The following is a 17,559-nucleotide window of genomic DNA, read 5'->3' on the forward strand; positions in this document are numbered from 1 at the left end:
CAAGCCCATCTCTCGGGGATCGGCCTCGGGCCAGACAAAAGTGCTCTTGCACAGCCATCCACGCAAGTATCACCGTCCGGCCCATGGTAAGTTGTCACTCTTGTGCCGGCCTCCAGGGCCTCCGTACTTCGGAATGGGCTGTTCTCTTCGAGCACACTTCTAACTTGGAGCACAACGCTGTGTTTTCCAGAGCGCCAGTAGTTCTTCACAGTCATGCCACCATCAGTGCTCCAGACGACATTACGCGTATGTATCGCCATGCGGCACATGTGTCTATCATACACACGGGCGACTTTCGACATGTTCTAACAGACCGTTGATTGGAATGCCAATGTCACTGCGACCATGGACGCCACTCTACCCATCCAGTTACTACTACCGCGCCGAGGCCAATGGCTGGTGCTATTGTGGCAACAGAGAGGCTCAAGAACCAACTCTCAAGAGCATCTCCTGTATCCTCAAGTGCTCGAGAGACGGACACACCTGCGAGGCCGGTACTCGCATCGACATGAAAGCAGTCAGAAACAAAGCCACAACAGCGCCGATATTATGGCCAACTGTCGAGGCGAGCCCGGCAGTATCACAGCCATCACAGTCATCACCAGGCACATTGCCATCCAAGCAACAGGACCCTGAACCATCACCATCACCATCACCATCGCCATCACCATCGCCATCACCATCACCATCACCATCACCATCACCATCGCCATCACCATCGCCATCACCATCACCATCACCATCACCATCTCCATCTCCATCACAATCACAATCACCATCACCATCACCATCACCATCACCATCCCCATCACCGTCACCATCGCCATCACCATCACCATCACCATCACCATCGCCATTACCACCATCACCATCACCATCACCATCACCATCACCATCGCCATCACCATCACCATCACCATCACCATCACCATCTCCATCTCCATCCCCATCACCGTCACCATCACCATCACCATCACCATCACCATCACAATCACCATCACCATCACCATCTCCATCCCCATCACCGTCACCATCGCCATCACCATCACCATCGCCATCACCATCGCCATTACCACCATCACCATCACCATCACCATCACCATCACCATCACCATCACCATCACCATCACCATCACCATCACCATCCAGCCACCAGGGAGGTGTAAATGCTCAATCCCCTCATACCAGCTCGTCGACACAACCAAATCCTACCACTGCCCCTGCACCTTCTCCCGTTGCAACTGGGCTTCCAAATTGTGCAACAACGACTACACGCAAGAGCTGGCGCTTGATGAACGACACCGAGAAACAAAAGTTCCTGCGTGCTCTCACCGCCCTAAAATTGGGTCCCCAAATCGATGGAAATCAGTACAGCTATGATGACTTTGTAAGCATCCATCTGCAGTACAAGACAAAGGTGCATGGAACCGTAAGTGCATTTCCAACGCATATCAAGTGGAGTAGTGAGGTGGATCTATGATCCTGATGGATGGTGTCCGTTTCTCAAAGTTTGAACTGCACGTGCCGTCTCTTCAACCTTCTTGACACTCATCCACTTGCCTCCTTCGCCGCTTACTTGGATACCCTGGCGAGTCAGCCGCTCTTCCTTCCGTGGCATCGGGCCTTGCTCTCAATCTTTGAACAGCACCTCCAGCGAATCGATCCGGACGTGTTTGTTCCGTACTGGGACTGGGGCAGCGAATCGCAAACCCCCGAGCTGTCATCGATATTCTATTCAAGTGCCTTTGGTGGGCACGGACCCGCTTGCATTCCCGACGGTATTGCACAAGGTACATATTCTTCTTATGCGTCGCTTTATTCGAGGGTGGCGATCCTCCGATGCTAACGACCATCATTCACCATCAGGATGGGTTCGCAAATTTCCCGACAATGACCCCAATCTGGCCGGTTCATGTCTATGCAGGCTCTGGACAAACGGAAAGATTGGTCCACTTATGAGCAATGACCAGCTGCAGTCCCAAGTCATCCCGGCCTACAACGACTTTGCCTCGTTTGCGCCGCATCTTGAGATCATCCACGGAGCTGTCCACGGTGAGTAGGTCGCTGTGCACCACGCAGCTTTGAGATCAGCGTCAAAGGGAGACGGGACTGCGTATCAGGTCCCGGCTTGCTGCTCGAGTCAGTTGTGAGCACTTGTGCAATGCGTTCACTAAAGCCAACCCACTGCCCTCGCTTGCGTTGGGCTGGACCGTACAGTGCTCGTTGGCGGTGGGCCTGCTGGAGATCTCTGGCAAATGTACTCGCCAAACGATCCCATCTTTTATCTCCACCATTCGTAAGTGTTCCATGCGCACTGGGGATGCCAACCTTGGTTGGGTCAATCCGACGTTGGTAACAAATGTACCCGCCGTGCGGACCACAGCATAGCTGTTGCGCCATCCTCAAATAACCGGCCGTCGATTTCTCCTGACGCCGCAGGAACGTTGATCGCATCTGGGAGCTATGGCAGAGCCAGAGCAGCCAGCACCTCACGGATTTCTCAGAAGACAAGTCCCAGATCCTCGAGCCTTTCTCGATCGTCCTGAGTGACGTTCTCGATAATGCCCAGAATTGCATCCAGTACGGTCCCACTGGCGCACCGTCTCCGGGACAACAGATTCAGCCGCCCAGTCCAAGCGGTTCATCAGTCGTGTCGCTGGCAGTCCGTCGAGCACGACCCCCTGGGTCTGGAGACTCCAACAACCCTGTCCGTCGTCGCTTGCTTGGCAGTCCGCTGGTCGACTGCGACCTCGACAAGCGGGACTCGAGCATGCAACCCTACGGCTTCTTGGCCCCGCTTCCGCCCTCCTGGGCCGACATGAACAATATCTCGCTCCAAAAGGTCCGCGAAGTCGAGCTACTTCACGAAACTTGGATCCGCCAGCGGAATAACCGAATCGGCCACCACTATCATCGGTGCAGAGCAAGGTCGTGAGCGGGGGGGGGCATATAGTTAGCTCTGTTTGCAGCCTAGATAGCTGTGGGCTATGTCCCCTCCAGAGAATATCAAGAACAAATACAATAATCTCCATGTATTCACTTGTTTGGCGGCCGACAGCGGTGTTGCCCATTCGTTGCAGTATCATCGTGCAAGATGAGATAGCATGATATGGCGTGGGTTGTTGTCCAACGGATACCGCCGTTCAGTTGTCGTGGACTTCGAGGCGAGAGTTACGTTGTCGAGGGTGGCGGCGCTCCCACTCACACAGCTTCATTGCCGAGACCAGGTCCATGGTCAAAATCACCTGGGCAAGCGAGAAGACCAGGGTGATGGCGTAGAAAAAGTTGGCGTTGCCAGCACCAAAGCCAATCCAAAGATGGAAAAACAAAGGCAGCAGTATTGTGGCATACGCGAGCATGGAGAGGGAGAAGAAGAGCCACGTCATATCTGGGACAGTGAAGCAAGAACAAGCAGCCGCATGTTAGCTACGGCAAGTGCAGTCCGTTCACGGAAGCAGCCGTGGTGGATAGCGATAACTGACTCCCGATCAGGACCATGATGCTAAGGACCCACTACAGCAGCCCATAGGGTCGACCGGGGGCGCTTACTCACACTTGTAGAGGTCGGCATAGAGTCCGACGAGCGGCAGATAGACGGCCAGATCAACGAACGACGGATACGACTTGAGCGTCGATACAACCGCAAGGAGCACCAAGACGACAAACAGCGGCGAGTTTCTACCAACACAAATACAACGCAAAGTTAAGACAGTCGATTGCTCTTGATTCGGTGGGTTCCGAGCGATGGTGGCTTGCATTCCTGTCACTCGCTCACTCACCCACTCACTCTCCCAAAGCCGAATGCCGAAGAAGTTGCACAATCCTCCAAGGACTTACTTGAATCGAATCGAGATGGGGACAGCAAACACAACCACCCAAAGCTGGAACACAGCCAGGAAAAAGGTTCGGAACTGATCAAACATTTCAATGAAGATGTACCACCACAGCCCAATGTTTGGAGTCAAATCCGGGACCAGCAAGCTGTCACGCCCAAAGGCATATTCGAGTGGGAAGCGTCAGCTCAGAGAGTCATTGGTGTTGCGGAAATGTGAGATCGAAACGACATGTTTCTAGTCCTGGTGCTGCTGCAATCTGGCTCGCCATGAACTTGGACACTCATCCTTCAACAGGCAACGCCAAGTCACCAGCCCTTGCAGCTCCTGACAACCACTTACATGGTGCCGAATGTTGAATTGATGAACGACCAGGACCCCGCAATCGATCGAGAGAGCCCCAACAGGAATGCCAACGAAAGAGCATAGAAGAGCCCTGCCCAAAGGAGCGTCACCCAAAACTGAGACGTTGATGGCGCAAGAACAGGGGGGTTCGTTTGGGTTGTGGTGGCTGCGTAAGTGACTGAACGATCCCTATCACTGCTGCTGCTGTTGCTGCTGCTGTTGCTGCCAATAGCACATCCTCTGTCTCGTCCACTCCTGTTCCTCAGACCTCCATCGTGATCCTGGAGGTACTTCAGTCGTCCATAGACCGAACCAAGAAGTCCGCTCCACTCACACCGGCCCATACAAACTCATACAAACACACACAGGCTCAAGCACTACTTACTCCAGTGTTCCGCCGGCGAGAAATCAGCAACACACAAGGGAATATCAAGATCACCGGATACATGCCCAGGTAGGTAGCAAAGGCCAGGAACGCCATTGACGGCAGCCGCTTGCCTGGATGACGACAAGAGCGCAGTTACACTTGCTGTCCAGGGAGAAGCTTCACCTGCAGTCCAGCGGCGATGAGACAGAAACGTGACGGGAAGGCACGCCGCCGTCTCGCCATCTGCAAGTCTCCGCAACGGTGCGACAGCTCAAAGCGCCTACCTTGGATGGCAAAGTCCACCGCCAGAACAATGGCCAGATTGTCAAAGACTCCGAGAGACATGCCGATGCAGGAGGCGATCGAGAACGGGCTCGCCAAATACAACAGAGTGATGAGCCACGGATCCAGCGATCGAGCCTCGATTGCCTTCTCAGTCTGCAACTCTGTCAGAACCCGATCGAGCTTGGATTCGGCACGATCGTCGCCGTTGCTGTTGTCGTTGCTGCTGTCGTTATCGTTATCCTTGCCGTTACCGTCGCTTGGCTTGCGCTCAGCCAAAGTGCTGGCCGATACGACGTCTTCGGGGATCTCGTCGTCGCTCGATGGCGACGTGGGCTTGGCCGAAAGCTCAGCGTTGAGGATCTGGTCAAACTCATCCTTGGACTGGCTGATCTGGCGGATCGCAGCGGCGATGGCAATGTCGCAGAGGACAAAGATCCAGCGGTGCAGAAACGAAGGCAGCGCTTCGAACAGCGCCAACAGGATAGGGGTCTGCCAAGCCAACCAGCGAAACGGTATGGAGCAAGGGAGGACGCAGCTATTAGATCACTGTGCGCCCATCGAGGGCCGATGAAAGTTCCACTTCGTTTGCTTCTTGCTGCTGCTGGTTGCGGAGCGAAATTGTGCGGCGACCCGGCTCCATAAGCCCGTGTGCTTATCCGCTCGTTCTCGGTCTAATCGATCACCATTCTACCCCATTCAACCGCCGAATGGATGCATGCCTACTTGGTACACAACGTTCCCATCGTACGGCGAGATGCCATGGCGCATAAGATAAACGCCTTCAGTCACTGAAAAGAGAAATACACAAGCGAGCACCCGATGTCAGCACTGCCGGGGACGAGCGGCCGACAATGGTCGACCAACGTCTCGAGCCTCAGGACATCTCCGTTCAGAGAGCCGTCCTGGCATTTTTCCTCTCCCGAAGAGATCTGCGCTTGGGATATGCTGTTGCCTGCATCTATACGATTGCCGGCCCAAACTTACGTCGCTGAAACTGGGTAATTGGCGTCGCGACCTCGGGTCGTGAGGCCAGGGTTTCGGCGAGATCGGGGAATGCCACAGGGACGAGCACTCGGACGAGCACCGCCAGGGTGATGGCGGCCGTCAGGAGCCAGGAGCCGCTGGAAGTACGGCGAGATTGAGTCGTCGACGAGGGCGTCATCGTATGGGGATGAGCGAGCAGCGGGTCGGGCTGGGGCGATGAGAGGCAGAGCGGGCGGAAACGATGCGTTTGTGCACAGCACCGCTGAGCCATAGACACACACAGCACGACAGCAGAGCGACCCGTCGGCGAGCAGGGTTTGAGTGTAACTTTTTTTTTTGGGGGGGGGGTGAGGTTTTTGCTCTGAAAAAGTCATAAATACAAGAAAGGGAACAATTGGAGATGCAGCGCCGTTGCGCACGGCCGAAACAGCGGCCCGCGAAGGATCACAGGCGATGAGTGCAACGACGCAGTCGAAACGGCGGAGCACAAAGCCGAGGCCACGATGAAGGGCGAACAGAGGGAGTGATCAAAATACAATGCAAAACAAGATCGAGCAGGACTGGGGAGCCAGGCAAAGCCAACCGCTCCGAAAAAAACATGGAGCCGCTCGCTCGCGTGGCAGTCCATGGTATGCACAGCATCATCATAGAGCCGGACAGCCTTAGAAGCGAGTCATAGTGATGATTTCCGCCCGGCTGTCGAAGCGCTCGGGGTCGCGGACATTGCTGGGATAGACCGGGGTGTCGTCGGTGAACTTGTACCATCGCTCGCTCAGGTACTTGCGGTACTTGATGATAAAGTAACCAGCAACTCCAAGAGCAATGAGGGTTGTAAAGACCACCAGGAGCACGTTGCGCAGAGCACCGGAGGGATCAGGGACAATCTCAAAGGTGGGAGGAGAGGAGACGGCGCCAGTGTGGGCAACATCGGTCCACTTCTGGATGTTGGCTGTTGCACCCACAGGACAGAGGGTCGAAGGAACACTCAGGATGGCAGTGGGATCCGCGCACGACTTGGGGCTGGCGGCCACAGTGCCGTCACCTTTGCGAAACAAGCGACAGTGCGTTAGGTTGAGGACGGCCGGTCTGGCTTGGTGCAGTCGTGCTGCAAGCGGAAAGGGGATGTAAAGCACGTCGGGGCCAAAGCGCGAGCAAAACGAAGCGATCTTTACCCTGGGCGATGTTGCGGAACCAGACATCCTTGAATGTGCTGTTGTACTTGGGATTCAGGTTGTGGATCAAATCCATCTGGTAGTAGTCCGGCTGGAACACGGCCGAGTTGGGCCAGTCTGCACATTCAAATGCCAGAGAGAGGTGGCAAGTTGGGGCGAGCGAGACGAACAAGACATGCAGAGGACAAGGCAGGTTAGTAGGCAAGGCAGGCAAAGCCCAGTGCACAGGAGGAGCAACGACTGCGACCGGTTTCAGGATCCGCGGCAGTGATACCACGGAATGAAAGCGCCAGAGGACTACGGTGCTCGGGATAGCGATGCGTACCATCGTAGCCGTTCGAGTTCACGTTCTCGTCGGTTCGAAGGACAAATCCTTGAAGGCCAGTCCATCGGAAAGACTCCATATCCAGAGGGGTGATGTTGTAGTTCTGGTAGAATGTCTGGATGTTGGAGACGCCGTTGGGGTTGACGGGGGTGGCATCGATGACGACATCAACGGTCTGGAGGAACTTGACAACATCGGCGTGTCCGAGAGAGGCGCCCATCGAAACATAGTTGCCGCCAGAGCTGTTGATCAGGGAGGCAGCATACTGTGGGTTGTAATCTCCCCAGTGCGAGCCATCGATGGTGGTAATCCATGTGACGGCCGGGCGATCCGAGGTTTGAAGGATCTGGAAAGCGGCGACGTTGCACTGGTAGGTGGATTCGATGCCGCTAAACGTAGTTTCGGCGAGAGCCTCCTGGTTATAAAAGGCAGCAATGAACTTGATCCACTCGGCGCGGGCCAGAGGCGAGGTCTCTGACATCAGGCTAGCGGTGATCGGGACGGTACCGCTGCTGAGGGAAATGTTAGATACGTTGCCAAAGACGACGCCAATGTTCGAGACAGGAGTCGTGGGCAGCTCCAAGATATTGCTGCTGCTGGAGCGAGCTTCAGCGCAAGGCAGCGTGATGGCATTGAGATTCTGGACATAGCTCACCGAAGTGAGGAGGCCGAGGCGCTGGTAGGATTGGGGGATGAAATGTATGCGAGCGTCAGGATCAAAGCGACGGCAAACCGAGCTATGAGGGTGGGCGACTTGGGCTCTTTGACAGGTATCGAAAATAGATCAAGATCAAGATCAAGATCGAAGCGGCGCCAAGTCGGCACGGGCAAGCGGGCAGACAACTTGTCCTGAGCCAGAGGGAGGCGCCGGGCGAACGAGGCTCGGGGAACTCCCAGCCGCCATCCAAAGATATTTACCTGAAGAGCAGCCAGCACCGACTGGTCGGCAACGGCAGCGGTAGAAACAGGGACGGGGATCTTGACGGCGTTGGCAGGGATCGAAGTCGAGTTCGGAGCAGGGCCGTTACACATGTAGAGGACGTAGGTCGAGCTGCCAACTGTGAGGATTTTGTAGCTGTTGCTGTACGAAACGCTGAACTTCTGGGCATACTCTGAGACAAGAAGACATGATCAGTAACATGTATGCAGCATATCTAGGCTTGGGAATGAGATGCGAAGCAGAGTGCACCCTATGGATTGGGCTGTTCTCTTCCGGAGAATACGAGTGGGCTAGATGCGGATATGCGGGAGAGACTCACTGATGCTCATCTGCTGTCCGGCGGGGAAGTAGTTTTTGCTGGGATCAAAGGTCGAGGTGATCGAGCAGGTGAGTTGCTGCACGGACGGCCGGATCAGGGCCATCAGCGTGGCCAAAACCAGAAGCCAGAACATGCTGCGGTGTTGCGTCATTGCAATGTGGGTATGGGATGAGGCCGGACAAGGGCAAGGTGGGGACGCAGCAGCGGGTGTGCTGGGTGTCGGACGGATGGTGGAGACCGGCGAGAGCGCAAGAGCGATGAGGCGGGAGCGGGCCGGCGGATACGAGGCGAGCTGGAGATGGACCACAGATGAACTGGGGCCAGGGAGGAGCGATGAGGCAGGGCGATGTTTGTTGTTGTTGCTTGGCTCGAGGGCAGAAACGCAAGCTGGATGAAGGTCAAGGGCGGACGAGAGGCATTGTGCGCTTATAAAAAAAAAGTTTGCCGTGTTGCTGGAAGTCAAAGCCGGGAGCGCTGGGCCGGCTCTCGCTTGCGCCTCGCCGTGCTCTCGGTGGCCGAGAAACGGTCTCGCCGGCGTCTCGCTCTGTGCCAGCAGCACAGCACAGACAGGCCCGTCAGCAACCGACCGGGTTGCGGCAAAGCGGCCTGCCATCAAGCACGAGTGGGGCACCCCAGGCTGGAACAGACTCGGGAACGGCGGCCTGGGATCGGAATGGCAGGGTCGGCTCGGCGGTGCTGGTTCTCGGGTCGCTTGGTCGCTGGTGCCTTGCCGACGCTGTCGCTGTCGCTGATCCTCAAACGGCCCGTGGGAACGAACGGCGGAGCAAGCGACCAGAGCAACTGGCCAGAGCAAGCGACCAGAACAACTGGCCAGAGCAACTGCCTGGAACAACCGAGTGCCCTTCCCCATGAGCAAATGTCGCTCATGAGTCGCTGTCTGCGTCTGGTTGATCCGGCCGCCTGATCGGTCGCGTATCAATACCGGGCGGGATCAGGGCCGTGCGCAGCCGCCGAGGAAGCATGTGAAAGCGGCGGTGCTGCTGTTCGCGCTGTTGTTCGCGTTGTTCTCGCGTTGTTCTCGCGCGCCCGAAACGGACCCTGTTCTCGCTGCCGTCTCGGCCGCCGAGGTGCGCTCTCGCCGCAGGCTCTGTGCTCTCGCCTCGCGCTGTCCAGGCGAATGCGCAATCTGTGTCGCCGCTCGCCCCTTCAACCGCCGTTTTTTTTTTTCTCTACTGTTTCCAGCTCTGCCGCTCCAGCTGCTTCCTTTTCTCGCCATCGCTCCATCGCTCCGTCGCTCCACCGCCATCATCGGGTGCCTGCTCTGCTCGCCCGTCCTTCGACTCGCCTGCCTACCCGCCTGCTACTCGACTGCATCTGCAGAGCCGCATCTGAGCGCTCCCGCCCATCCAACACGACCAGCATCATGAAGCTCTTCGAGTCCACGCATTCGTTTCCGCACTCTTGGTCGACCCTCACCACCGCCAACTGGCGCAAGTACCCCAATGAGCTGTCGCAACACGTCATCGCCTGCGACGTTCTCTCGAGAGAGATCGATCCCGCCACCGGCGTTCTCCGCACCGAGCGCCTGCTGACATGCAAGCAGAACATCCCATCGATCGTCCACCGGCTCGGTCTGCCGGTGCCTCAGTGCATGTACTTTCTCGAAGTCTCCTATCTCGACCCTGCCGCCCAGACCTACACCGCCGTCTCGACCAATCTGATGATGCGAGGTGTCCTGACCGTTGAAGAAACGTGCAAGTTCCGCCAGGTCGAATCGGACCCATCATCGACGCAGTTCGACCAGAAGGTGAGGCCTCGCCCCTCGAATCTGCTGCCGGGGCAGACACGCCGGTGCCTGTGCTTCCGGCTCGCCACCGCTGATCAGGCCGCGCATGCACATGGCATGCATGCATGCATGCATCGAGTCGCTGTCGGGCCAGCTACGACCATGACCCATGAGGCCAGGCCGGGGATATACATGCCTGTCCGACTGTCCGATGCGGTGCAGCGCGGCCTCTGTCGCGGCAGTCATATCCTCCTGAGATTCCTTGCGGGATTCCTTGCGGGATTGCTGGCGGGATTGCTGGCGGCAATGACCCAGTGCACCGTGTTGCTGCCCAGAGGATTGCTTGGTATTTCCGGCCGGCGTCTTGTCCACCACGCGCGCTATGCTCCCGCTTGCTCACCGCACTGCCTCTCTGCTGACCTCGCCGTGTTGCTCTTGTAGGTCTCCATCACCGCCTTGGGCGCTCTCAGCACCTTTGCCCGCCTCGTCGAAGACGCCGCCATCAACCGCTTCAAATCCAACGCCCATAAAGGCCGGGCAGCTCTGGAGTCTGTTATTGACAAGGTCGTTGACGAAGCTCGGGCGGTCGAGTCTCGCGTTGCTGAAGGCCTAGAGGGGCTGCGGAAGGATCTGCAGCACGGATGGGCTGGCGCCACTCACCAGAGCCAACCTGCTCAATCGCGGAACTGAACCGTGCCATGTCGCCGATCCCGCCCAATCCCAACCGCGGACTGCACGTCTTTGGTGTCTGGCTACGAGCTCACCACCGACCTGCCGACTCACCACCGGCCCACCAACTCATCACCGACCCACCACCATCCCGCTCCCTCCCTCCATTCCACTCGACGGCTCTTTCCGATCATTGCAGCCCCCTTCCATATTTTGCGTTTCCTGCCCTTCAGATATGGCACCTGGCCTTTCTGCGTTCCCTAGCATATGACTGCTATTTTGGTTTTTGTTGTTTTCACTCTGCTTTCGTTTTTGGTCCAGCTGCGGGCTTGGTGCAGACTGGACTCGTCGCTGTCCCCGCTGGATTGGATTGAGGCCACCGTTGGTGATGCTTGGGCTTCGTCTGATGATCGGCGCCAATATCCCCGTAGTATTTTCTCGCCTTGGGTCTGTCTCCTTTGGTCTTCTTTGGGTCGGTACTTTGCCTCGCTTTCTGTGCTGCACCTTGCTTGAGTCTCCGCTTTTGTTTGAGCATTGCCTTTGCCTTTGCCTTTGCCTTTGCTTGCACACCGACCCTGCAATCTCGCTCACTCCTTCTTTTGCTCTCCCTGATCGCTTTCTGCTGTGTATCTTCCCCCGTCTACCGCCACTTCTATCGGCACTCCACCCTTCCTTTTGCTTGCTTCCTTGCATCCTGTGACGCTGCCTGCTGCAGGTCGCTGTGGTATCGATGATGACAATGTCTACGATGATGACAATGTCTACGATGACGACGTTGATGATGATGATTATGATTATGATTATGATGACGATGATAGAAACGATGGTCCCCTTGAGCCTCTTTGCTTGTTTTTTTTTTTGCCTTCTTTGCTCGGCTTGTTCAAATAGTGTAATATTCAGCCAGAGTCCGTAATATTGATCTTTCACTACGAACTGCGACCTGTCTAGACTGTTTGATGAGTCCCAGCAGCGCCACTCCGTCGCCCATTCTGTGTCAGATTCCAATGATAATAGGGCTCTGGGTTTGTTTCGACGCCTGGTTTCTTGGTCTGGCTACTTTGATGCTTGATCAACCCACTCCGCAGACTTTCATCCACAATTGGTGGGACCTCATACAAATCCCACAGATCACACCAAAAAAAGTGCGCAAATTACAAAGCTGCTCGGCAGGACTGAATCGCAACGGGCTGCAGATCACATCTTTTGGAACGGAGGTTCACGACGTGCACCTCCAGGGGGTGGCTCGGCCCATGTATCTCTCCGGCGGCAGCTGCCTGTTGGACATGCCGTCAACACCACTCAGTCCGTCCGGCCGAGGGCCAGCCTCGTGAGCTTGAAGTCGGCCAGACGGCGCTGGCTTGTCTCGGAGAGATGGATGTTGTCGTTCTCCTTCCACTGCTGGCTGACAACCTCGAGCTTCTTGGTCATCTTTGACAGTGTATCCTGACGGGACGGGAGCCGGAGGCGGGTTGGGGCGGCCGATCGATCATCGGATGTACAGCAACGAGAAGGAAGGCTCAGCACTTATCACGGCAAGCCGAACTTGAACTCCTTCTCCACGCCCGGCGATGCCCAAACCCATGCTGCTTACATTGAGCATGGCCTCGAACTCGCTGGACATGTACGCCATCTTGGCATTCTGGTCCTCGATGATCAAATCCTTCTCCTCGATGGCGCGGGCGTGCTCCTTGGCGGCTTCCTGAGCGGCATTCTGGGTGGCCGCTGTTCCGGTTCGTTCGAGGGGTTAGCCAGGGACATGGGCATACTTTGCAGCGATACAACCGAGTCCGTTTTGGTATCACTCCATCAGCAGTCCAGGAGAGCGGGGCAGAGCGGGGCAGAGCGGGGCAGAGCGGGGCAGAGCGGATCCACCACTCGATAATGCACCCTTCCGGTCGTGGGTACCAAGTACCAACCAGCCGCCAGCCCAGCACTCCTTCGTCCTCATGGCATGGTCTCACTCGTCGCCGTTATCGCCCAATCAGCATTGGTCATGCTGCCTCCGCACAAAGCGCGCCCCACCGGCCTACTGCTCACCCAGCTTCGTCCTGAGCTCTGCCACTTGGTTCTCCAGCTGGTTGATCTTCGAGGCCATCTCCGACTGCATGCACTTGTACTGCCGGCTCATGTCTGCGGAGAGCTCGAGGCGGTCCTTGGACCGGGTCTCCAGCTGCTCTTCCATGTCCATCATGCTTTGCTTCTGCACCGTGAGTTGGCTCTGCAGTCGGCTGTTGAGGTCCGTTTTAAACTCTGGCGAGACGGAAGGGCGTCAGCGTACCTGAGGCTGCAAGCCAAGCCAGTGCGGGCAGTGGGCTGGCCTTGCAAAAGTGGGTCGGTTGAACATATAATGACGGACGCCAGCCAACCCGCCCGACCCACATCGATGCTGCAGTCGGCTGCTGCCCGGATTTCGGGTCCCTTCTCCCAAGCTTCGAGAGCCAAGCCAGTGGGAGTTTCGGAATGCAGCAGGATGATGGGCTTTAAGGAGTCGATCCAGCGCCGCAATTCCGGAGGTCGCCAACTCAAACCCACAGGCCGTCTGCATCGACCATGGTACTCCCTCGAGGCTCGGCAAAAGCAAACTCGGGGAAGGCCGATAGAGTTGGAGGAGTGGCTCCTGTCTCCATTCCAGGCTGTCGGTCTCCTGCACAATGACGCCCACGAGCGCACTTTGGCCAACACGCAATCGCTGCTGCAGCAGAATCACTTCCCATCTGCTTACCCAGATCGCGAATGAGGACGTCGATCTCGACGCCGGCCTTGGTAAGTTTCTCGCCCACGTCCAGCTCACCGTTTCCATCTGTTCCGAGGAATGGTTCTGCTGGCTCAGGATCGACCGGAAGGAACTGCCCTCGACGAGGTCGTAGCAAGCGTTCTCCAGCCCGCTCCACATCCAGGATGCATTCTTGCCGCCGTTCCAATGCGACTCTCATCGTGGCTGTCTTCAATGTTTCAACGGCCTCCCGCCCTTGCGAGTTGGTCGTCGGCTGCACCCTGGCGCTGAGCGAATCTCCCAGGGCGAGTCGACGCGCGAGAATCACCTCCAGACTGCCCTCAGTGTCCGTGCAATGTATCGCCCGACAAGAGCTGGCCGGTGTATTACGCCAGCATGGTTATAACTCTGATGCAGAGGGCGCATGAGAAGGGGGGGCATGATATTTTTCGTCGTCAGCATCGTCGGCATCGTAACCATCATCAGCATCATCAGAATCGTCGGCATGGCTTGCGCGTTAACAAGGATGCGCTGGGCGACCCGATGCACGTTCACCACAGCGATTTAGAGTTTGTGCCTTACCACCGACAGCATTCTTGACGGCTTTTTTCTTGCCCTTCCCAGCCGATCCTGGTTTCTTCTTGGGCGGCATGTCGATGAACGGTGGCTTGCTCTACAGGGACAGGGTTGTGTTGGGACCGACTGCGTGCGATCGTCAGACAGAGGCCAGGGACTTGCTTGGAGGTCAAGGTGGGGAATTTGGCTGGTGGAGGCTTCAGCAACAGGGGGGGAGGGCAGACAGGGCACCGGCCCTGGTCGTTGCGCCGGTCCTCCAATCATGTCCACATGTGCTCTGATCGGATCCGACGCCCGCGATAGCACGAGCTGACCCGCGAGCCAGCCAAGACAGGGCAGCACAGCCAGACAACGACGGGTGAGCCCGCATGTTCCCATCCGCATTGCAATGGGTCTGTAATACGCCAGGTTGGCTGCAGCCGTCGCCGCGACCAAGGCCGATATGGGATGGCCATCGCAACCCGGTCTCATGGAAGAATACGACGGCAGAGCTCGACAGCCAAACAGGCCGATCCAGAGCTCGACCGACAGCGACCCTGCATCCGAGCTCGGCCGAGTCAGACTCATTGCAAGTGCCAGGCGGGGCGAGACAAGGGTGGGCTTGTGTTCCAGAGCGATGTATAGAGCCGCCACCCCCCGCATCAGAAACGTGCGTGCTCTGGGCGAGCAAGGGCGGTCCATGTTCGCCGTGCATCTGCGTGCGTTCGCATGCGGGCCTGCAGGGCGAGCGGCGAGTGGACGACGGAAAGCACGCGCCGAAGAGCCTGCGAACCAGTTTAGAGTTTGGCTAAGGTTTGGCCTTGACGGAGCCGCCGCCACGGCCTTGTGTGTCGCACAGAGCGGAGGGGCTGGCGACACAGAGCAGGGGGCGGGTACACAGATATACAGCTGTGTACGGCCACAGGCACAAGCCCGCGGCGGCACGGCTTCGCAGACATGCCGGCCGCTTGCTGATTGCTTGCCGCTTGCTGATTCGCCGCTTGCTGTCCGGGCCAGCCCCCACAAGCGCTGCTGTGGGTCCGGTCTTGTCAGCCCTGTCCTTGGGCGGCCGCGTGCTAAACCGCCTCTCTTTTTTTTCTGCGACAGGCCAGGGCTCGTCCATGCCCGTGCTGGCATCATCGCGACATATAAATACCATCGGCCTCCCCGTCCATCGGGATCCATCATCAGTTCGATCACGAGCATCTCCTCCCTGCCTTCTCAGTCAAGTCATCCAGGAGAAACCATGAGCAAGGAAAGAGCTACCCAGGTCCGCGCCAAGGCCTTTGCCCATCTCGACGAAGCCAAGCTCGGCTGGTTCCACTTGCGCGCTGTGCTCGTCTCCGGTGTCGGTTTCTACACCGACTCGTACGACAACTTTGTCATCAACCTGGCCCTGCCCATGCTCTACCATGTGTACTTCCCCAAGTCGCCTGATATGCAGACTCCCTCCAACTTTGTGAAGGACTACCCTCACTACGACGCTTGGATGAAGGCCTGCACCTCCTACGGTAACCTCATCGGCCAGTTTGGCTTCGGTTACCTCGGCGACAAGCTCGGCCGCAAGAACATGTACGGTGTCGAGCTCATGATCATGATTGTCTGCACCATCGGCTCGGCCTTCTCGGCCAGCGCTATCCGCGGCGCCAACATCCTCCAGACCCTGGCCGTCTGGCGCTTCTTCCTCGGCATCGGTATTGGCGGTGACTATCCTCTCTCGGCCATCATCACCTCCGAGTTTGCCAACGTCAAGTGGCGCGGCACCATGATCGCCGCCGTCTTTGCCATGCAGGGAATCGGAATCCTCACCGGCGGCCTCGTCACCCTCGCCACCCTCGCCGCCCTCCAGAACAGCATCCGCTCCGACCCGGCCTATCTCGACCTCGTCTGGCGCATCATCCTGGCCTTTGGTGTGATCCCTGCGATGGGTGCCGTGTACTTCCGTCTGACCATCCCCGAGACCCCCCGCTACACCGTCGATGTCATTGGCTCTGTCGACCAGGCCGAGCGCGATGTCGAGAAGGTCATGGCCCTCAACGCCACCCGCGATGTGTCGTCCAACTGGGTCGGCGAGGAGGTCGCCAACGGCACCCGTGCCAACGTCAAGAAGGGAGGATTCTGGGCGCACTTTGGCCAGTGGAAGAACGGCAAGATCCTGTTTGGCTGTGCCTTCACCTGGTTTGCGCTCGATGTCGCCTGGTATGGTCTCTCGCTCAACGCCAGCACGATCCTGACGCTGATCAACTGGAACGGCTCCAACTCGCTCCCTCCGTACGACAACTACTGGCAAAAGACCGTCGGCCAGGTCATCATTGCATGCATGGGCACTGTTCCTGGATACTGGGTCTGTGTCGCCCTGATCGACCGCATGGGCCGCAAGCCCATCCAGTACCTCGGCTTTGCTGTCATCACCGTCTGCCTCCTGATCCTCGCCATTGCCTGGGACACCATCAAGAACAACACTGTCGCCTTCTGCGTTGTCTTCACGATCGCCCAGTTCTTCTTCCAGTTCGGCCCCAACACCACCACCTTTGTTGTTCCTGGTGAGGTCTTCCCGACCCGCTTCCGCTCCACCGCCCACGGCATGTCTGCTGGCTTTGGTAAGCTCGGTGCCATCATCGGTGTCGAGGCTGTCGGTCCCTTCTTCAGCCAGAACCCCAAGATTGTCCTCTACGTCTTCACCGTTGTCATGGCCCTCGGCGGTGTTGCCACCTACTTCATCCCCGAGACCATGGGCAAGACCCTCGAGGAGCTCTCTGGCGAAGACGATGCCTTCGAGAGCGACGCCTAAACGTTTGGTCTTGTGTTGGTTGTCCAGTCTTGCCGAGCCCCCCTTTCTCCTTGCAGCTTGGACTGTCCCACAGCTGCCTGCCCCCTCTGTCTCAGCGCCTTCATGGATAACTCTCTCCTCCTGTACACCACCGTGCTCTTCCACCCACCCATTCCTTTGTCAATCTCCTTTTCCTCCACACTTGTCCCTATAGACCTTGAGCCCCTGTCCAATTCTTTTCCCTCATCAACCGGCCAAAGAAAAAACTTCGCCTCTGGGGCCGGCCTGGCCATCGCTCGTCGTCTGTCCTGGCTGATCTCTTAGGTTGTTGTTTGCCGCTCATTTGTTTTAAAATTCAATCCAAATACATCATTTTTGAGTTGTATACTTGGCCCGGACTACAAGTGTGGATGCAGCGGGAGTACTCCTCGGCGATCTGGTATAGCTCTCATGTCCGTGCCCATCCGGCGCAGTCCCAGTAGTCCCAACCTCCTGGGACCATCATGTTGCTCTCCATCGGTCATTGTTCCATGTC

General features: G+C 57.3%; 6 protein-coding genes across 6 annotated transcripts; 3 read left to right on the forward strand and 3 right to left on the reverse strand.

Annotated features, from left to right (window-relative positions):
- The first annotated feature begins 1,073 nt into the window (after positions 1–1,073).
- Positions 1,074–3,025, forward strand: BJ171DRAFT_498422 (uncharacterized protein). Its single transcript, XM_053110363.1, has 5 exons — positions 1,074–1,429; positions 1,598–1,790; positions 1,867–2,052; positions 2,218–2,296; positions 2,440–3,025. Exons 1-5 carry the CDS (start codon positions 1,292–1,294, stop codon positions 2,933–2,935), a joined length of 1,092 nt encoding a protein of 363 aa, XP_052968095.1. The 5' UTR covers positions 1,074–1,291; the 3' UTR covers positions 2,936–3,025.
- BJ171DRAFT_498424 (GPI transamidase subunit PIG-U) lies at positions 3,026–6,127 on the reverse strand. The gene is made up of 8 exons (XM_053110364.1): positions 5,815–6,127; positions 5,554–5,618; positions 4,830–5,319; positions 4,564–4,676; positions 4,176–4,294; positions 3,838–3,981; positions 3,554–3,678; positions 3,026–3,388 (listed from the first exon to the last, which is right to left on the reverse strand). The coding sequence occupies exons 1-8, from the start codon at positions 6,083–6,085 to the stop codon at positions 3,144–3,146; spliced, it is 1,572 nt and encodes a 523-aa protein (XP_052968096.1). The 5' UTR covers positions 6,086–6,127; the 3' UTR covers positions 3,026–3,143.
- On the reverse strand, positions 6,108–8,962 carry BJ171DRAFT_39428 (uncharacterized protein). The gene is made up of 5 exons (XM_053107167.1): positions 8,571–8,962; positions 8,230–8,423; positions 7,312–7,987; positions 6,987–7,103; positions 6,108–6,856 (listed from the first exon to the last, which is right to left on the reverse strand). Exons 1-5 carry the CDS (start codon positions 8,719–8,721, stop codon positions 6,477–6,479), a joined length of 1,518 nt encoding a protein of 505 aa, XP_052968097.1. The 5' UTR covers positions 8,722–8,962; the 3' UTR covers positions 6,108–6,476.
- A 786-nt stretch (positions 8,963–9,748) lies between these two features.
- On the forward strand, positions 9,749–11,130 carry BJ171DRAFT_39486 (PRELI-like family-domain-containing protein). The gene is made up of 2 exons (XM_053107173.1): positions 9,749–10,338; positions 10,759–11,130. The coding sequence occupies exons 1-2, from the start codon at positions 9,955–9,957 to the stop codon at positions 11,005–11,007; spliced, it is 633 nt and encodes a 210-aa protein (XP_052968098.1). The 5' UTR covers positions 9,749–9,954; the 3' UTR covers positions 11,008–11,130.
- Positions 11,131–11,810: 680 nt separating this feature from the next.
- BJ171DRAFT_612460 (uncharacterized protein) lies at positions 11,811–14,351 on the reverse strand (the record flags this gene model as incomplete). The annotated part of the gene is made up of 5 exons (XM_053115290.1): positions 11,811–12,429; positions 12,578–12,708; positions 13,024–13,236; positions 13,709–13,786; positions 14,282–14,351. The coding sequence occupies 5 exons, from the start codon at positions 14,349–14,351 to the stop codon at positions 12,286–12,288; spliced, it is 636 nt and encodes a 211-aa protein (XP_052968099.1). The 3' UTR covers positions 11,811–12,285.
- An 862-nt stretch (positions 14,352–15,213) lies between these two features.
- Positions 15,214–17,409, forward strand: BJ171DRAFT_498427 (major facilitator superfamily domain-containing protein). Its single transcript, XM_053110365.1, has one exon. It carries the CDS (start codon positions 15,501–15,503, stop codon positions 17,043–17,045), a length of 1,545 nt encoding a protein of 514 aa, XP_052968100.1. The 5' UTR covers positions 15,214–15,500; the 3' UTR covers positions 17,046–17,409.
- Positions 17,410–17,559: the final 150 nt, after the last annotated feature.

Source organism: Polychytrium aggregatum, assembly GCF_025602895.1.
Source record: "Polychytrium aggregatum strain JEL109 chromosome Unknown BJ171scaffold_12, whole genome shotgun sequence".
Classification (NCBI taxonomy): domain Eukaryota; kingdom Fungi; phylum Chytridiomycota; class Chytridiomycetes; order Polychytriales; genus Polychytrium; species Polychytrium aggregatum.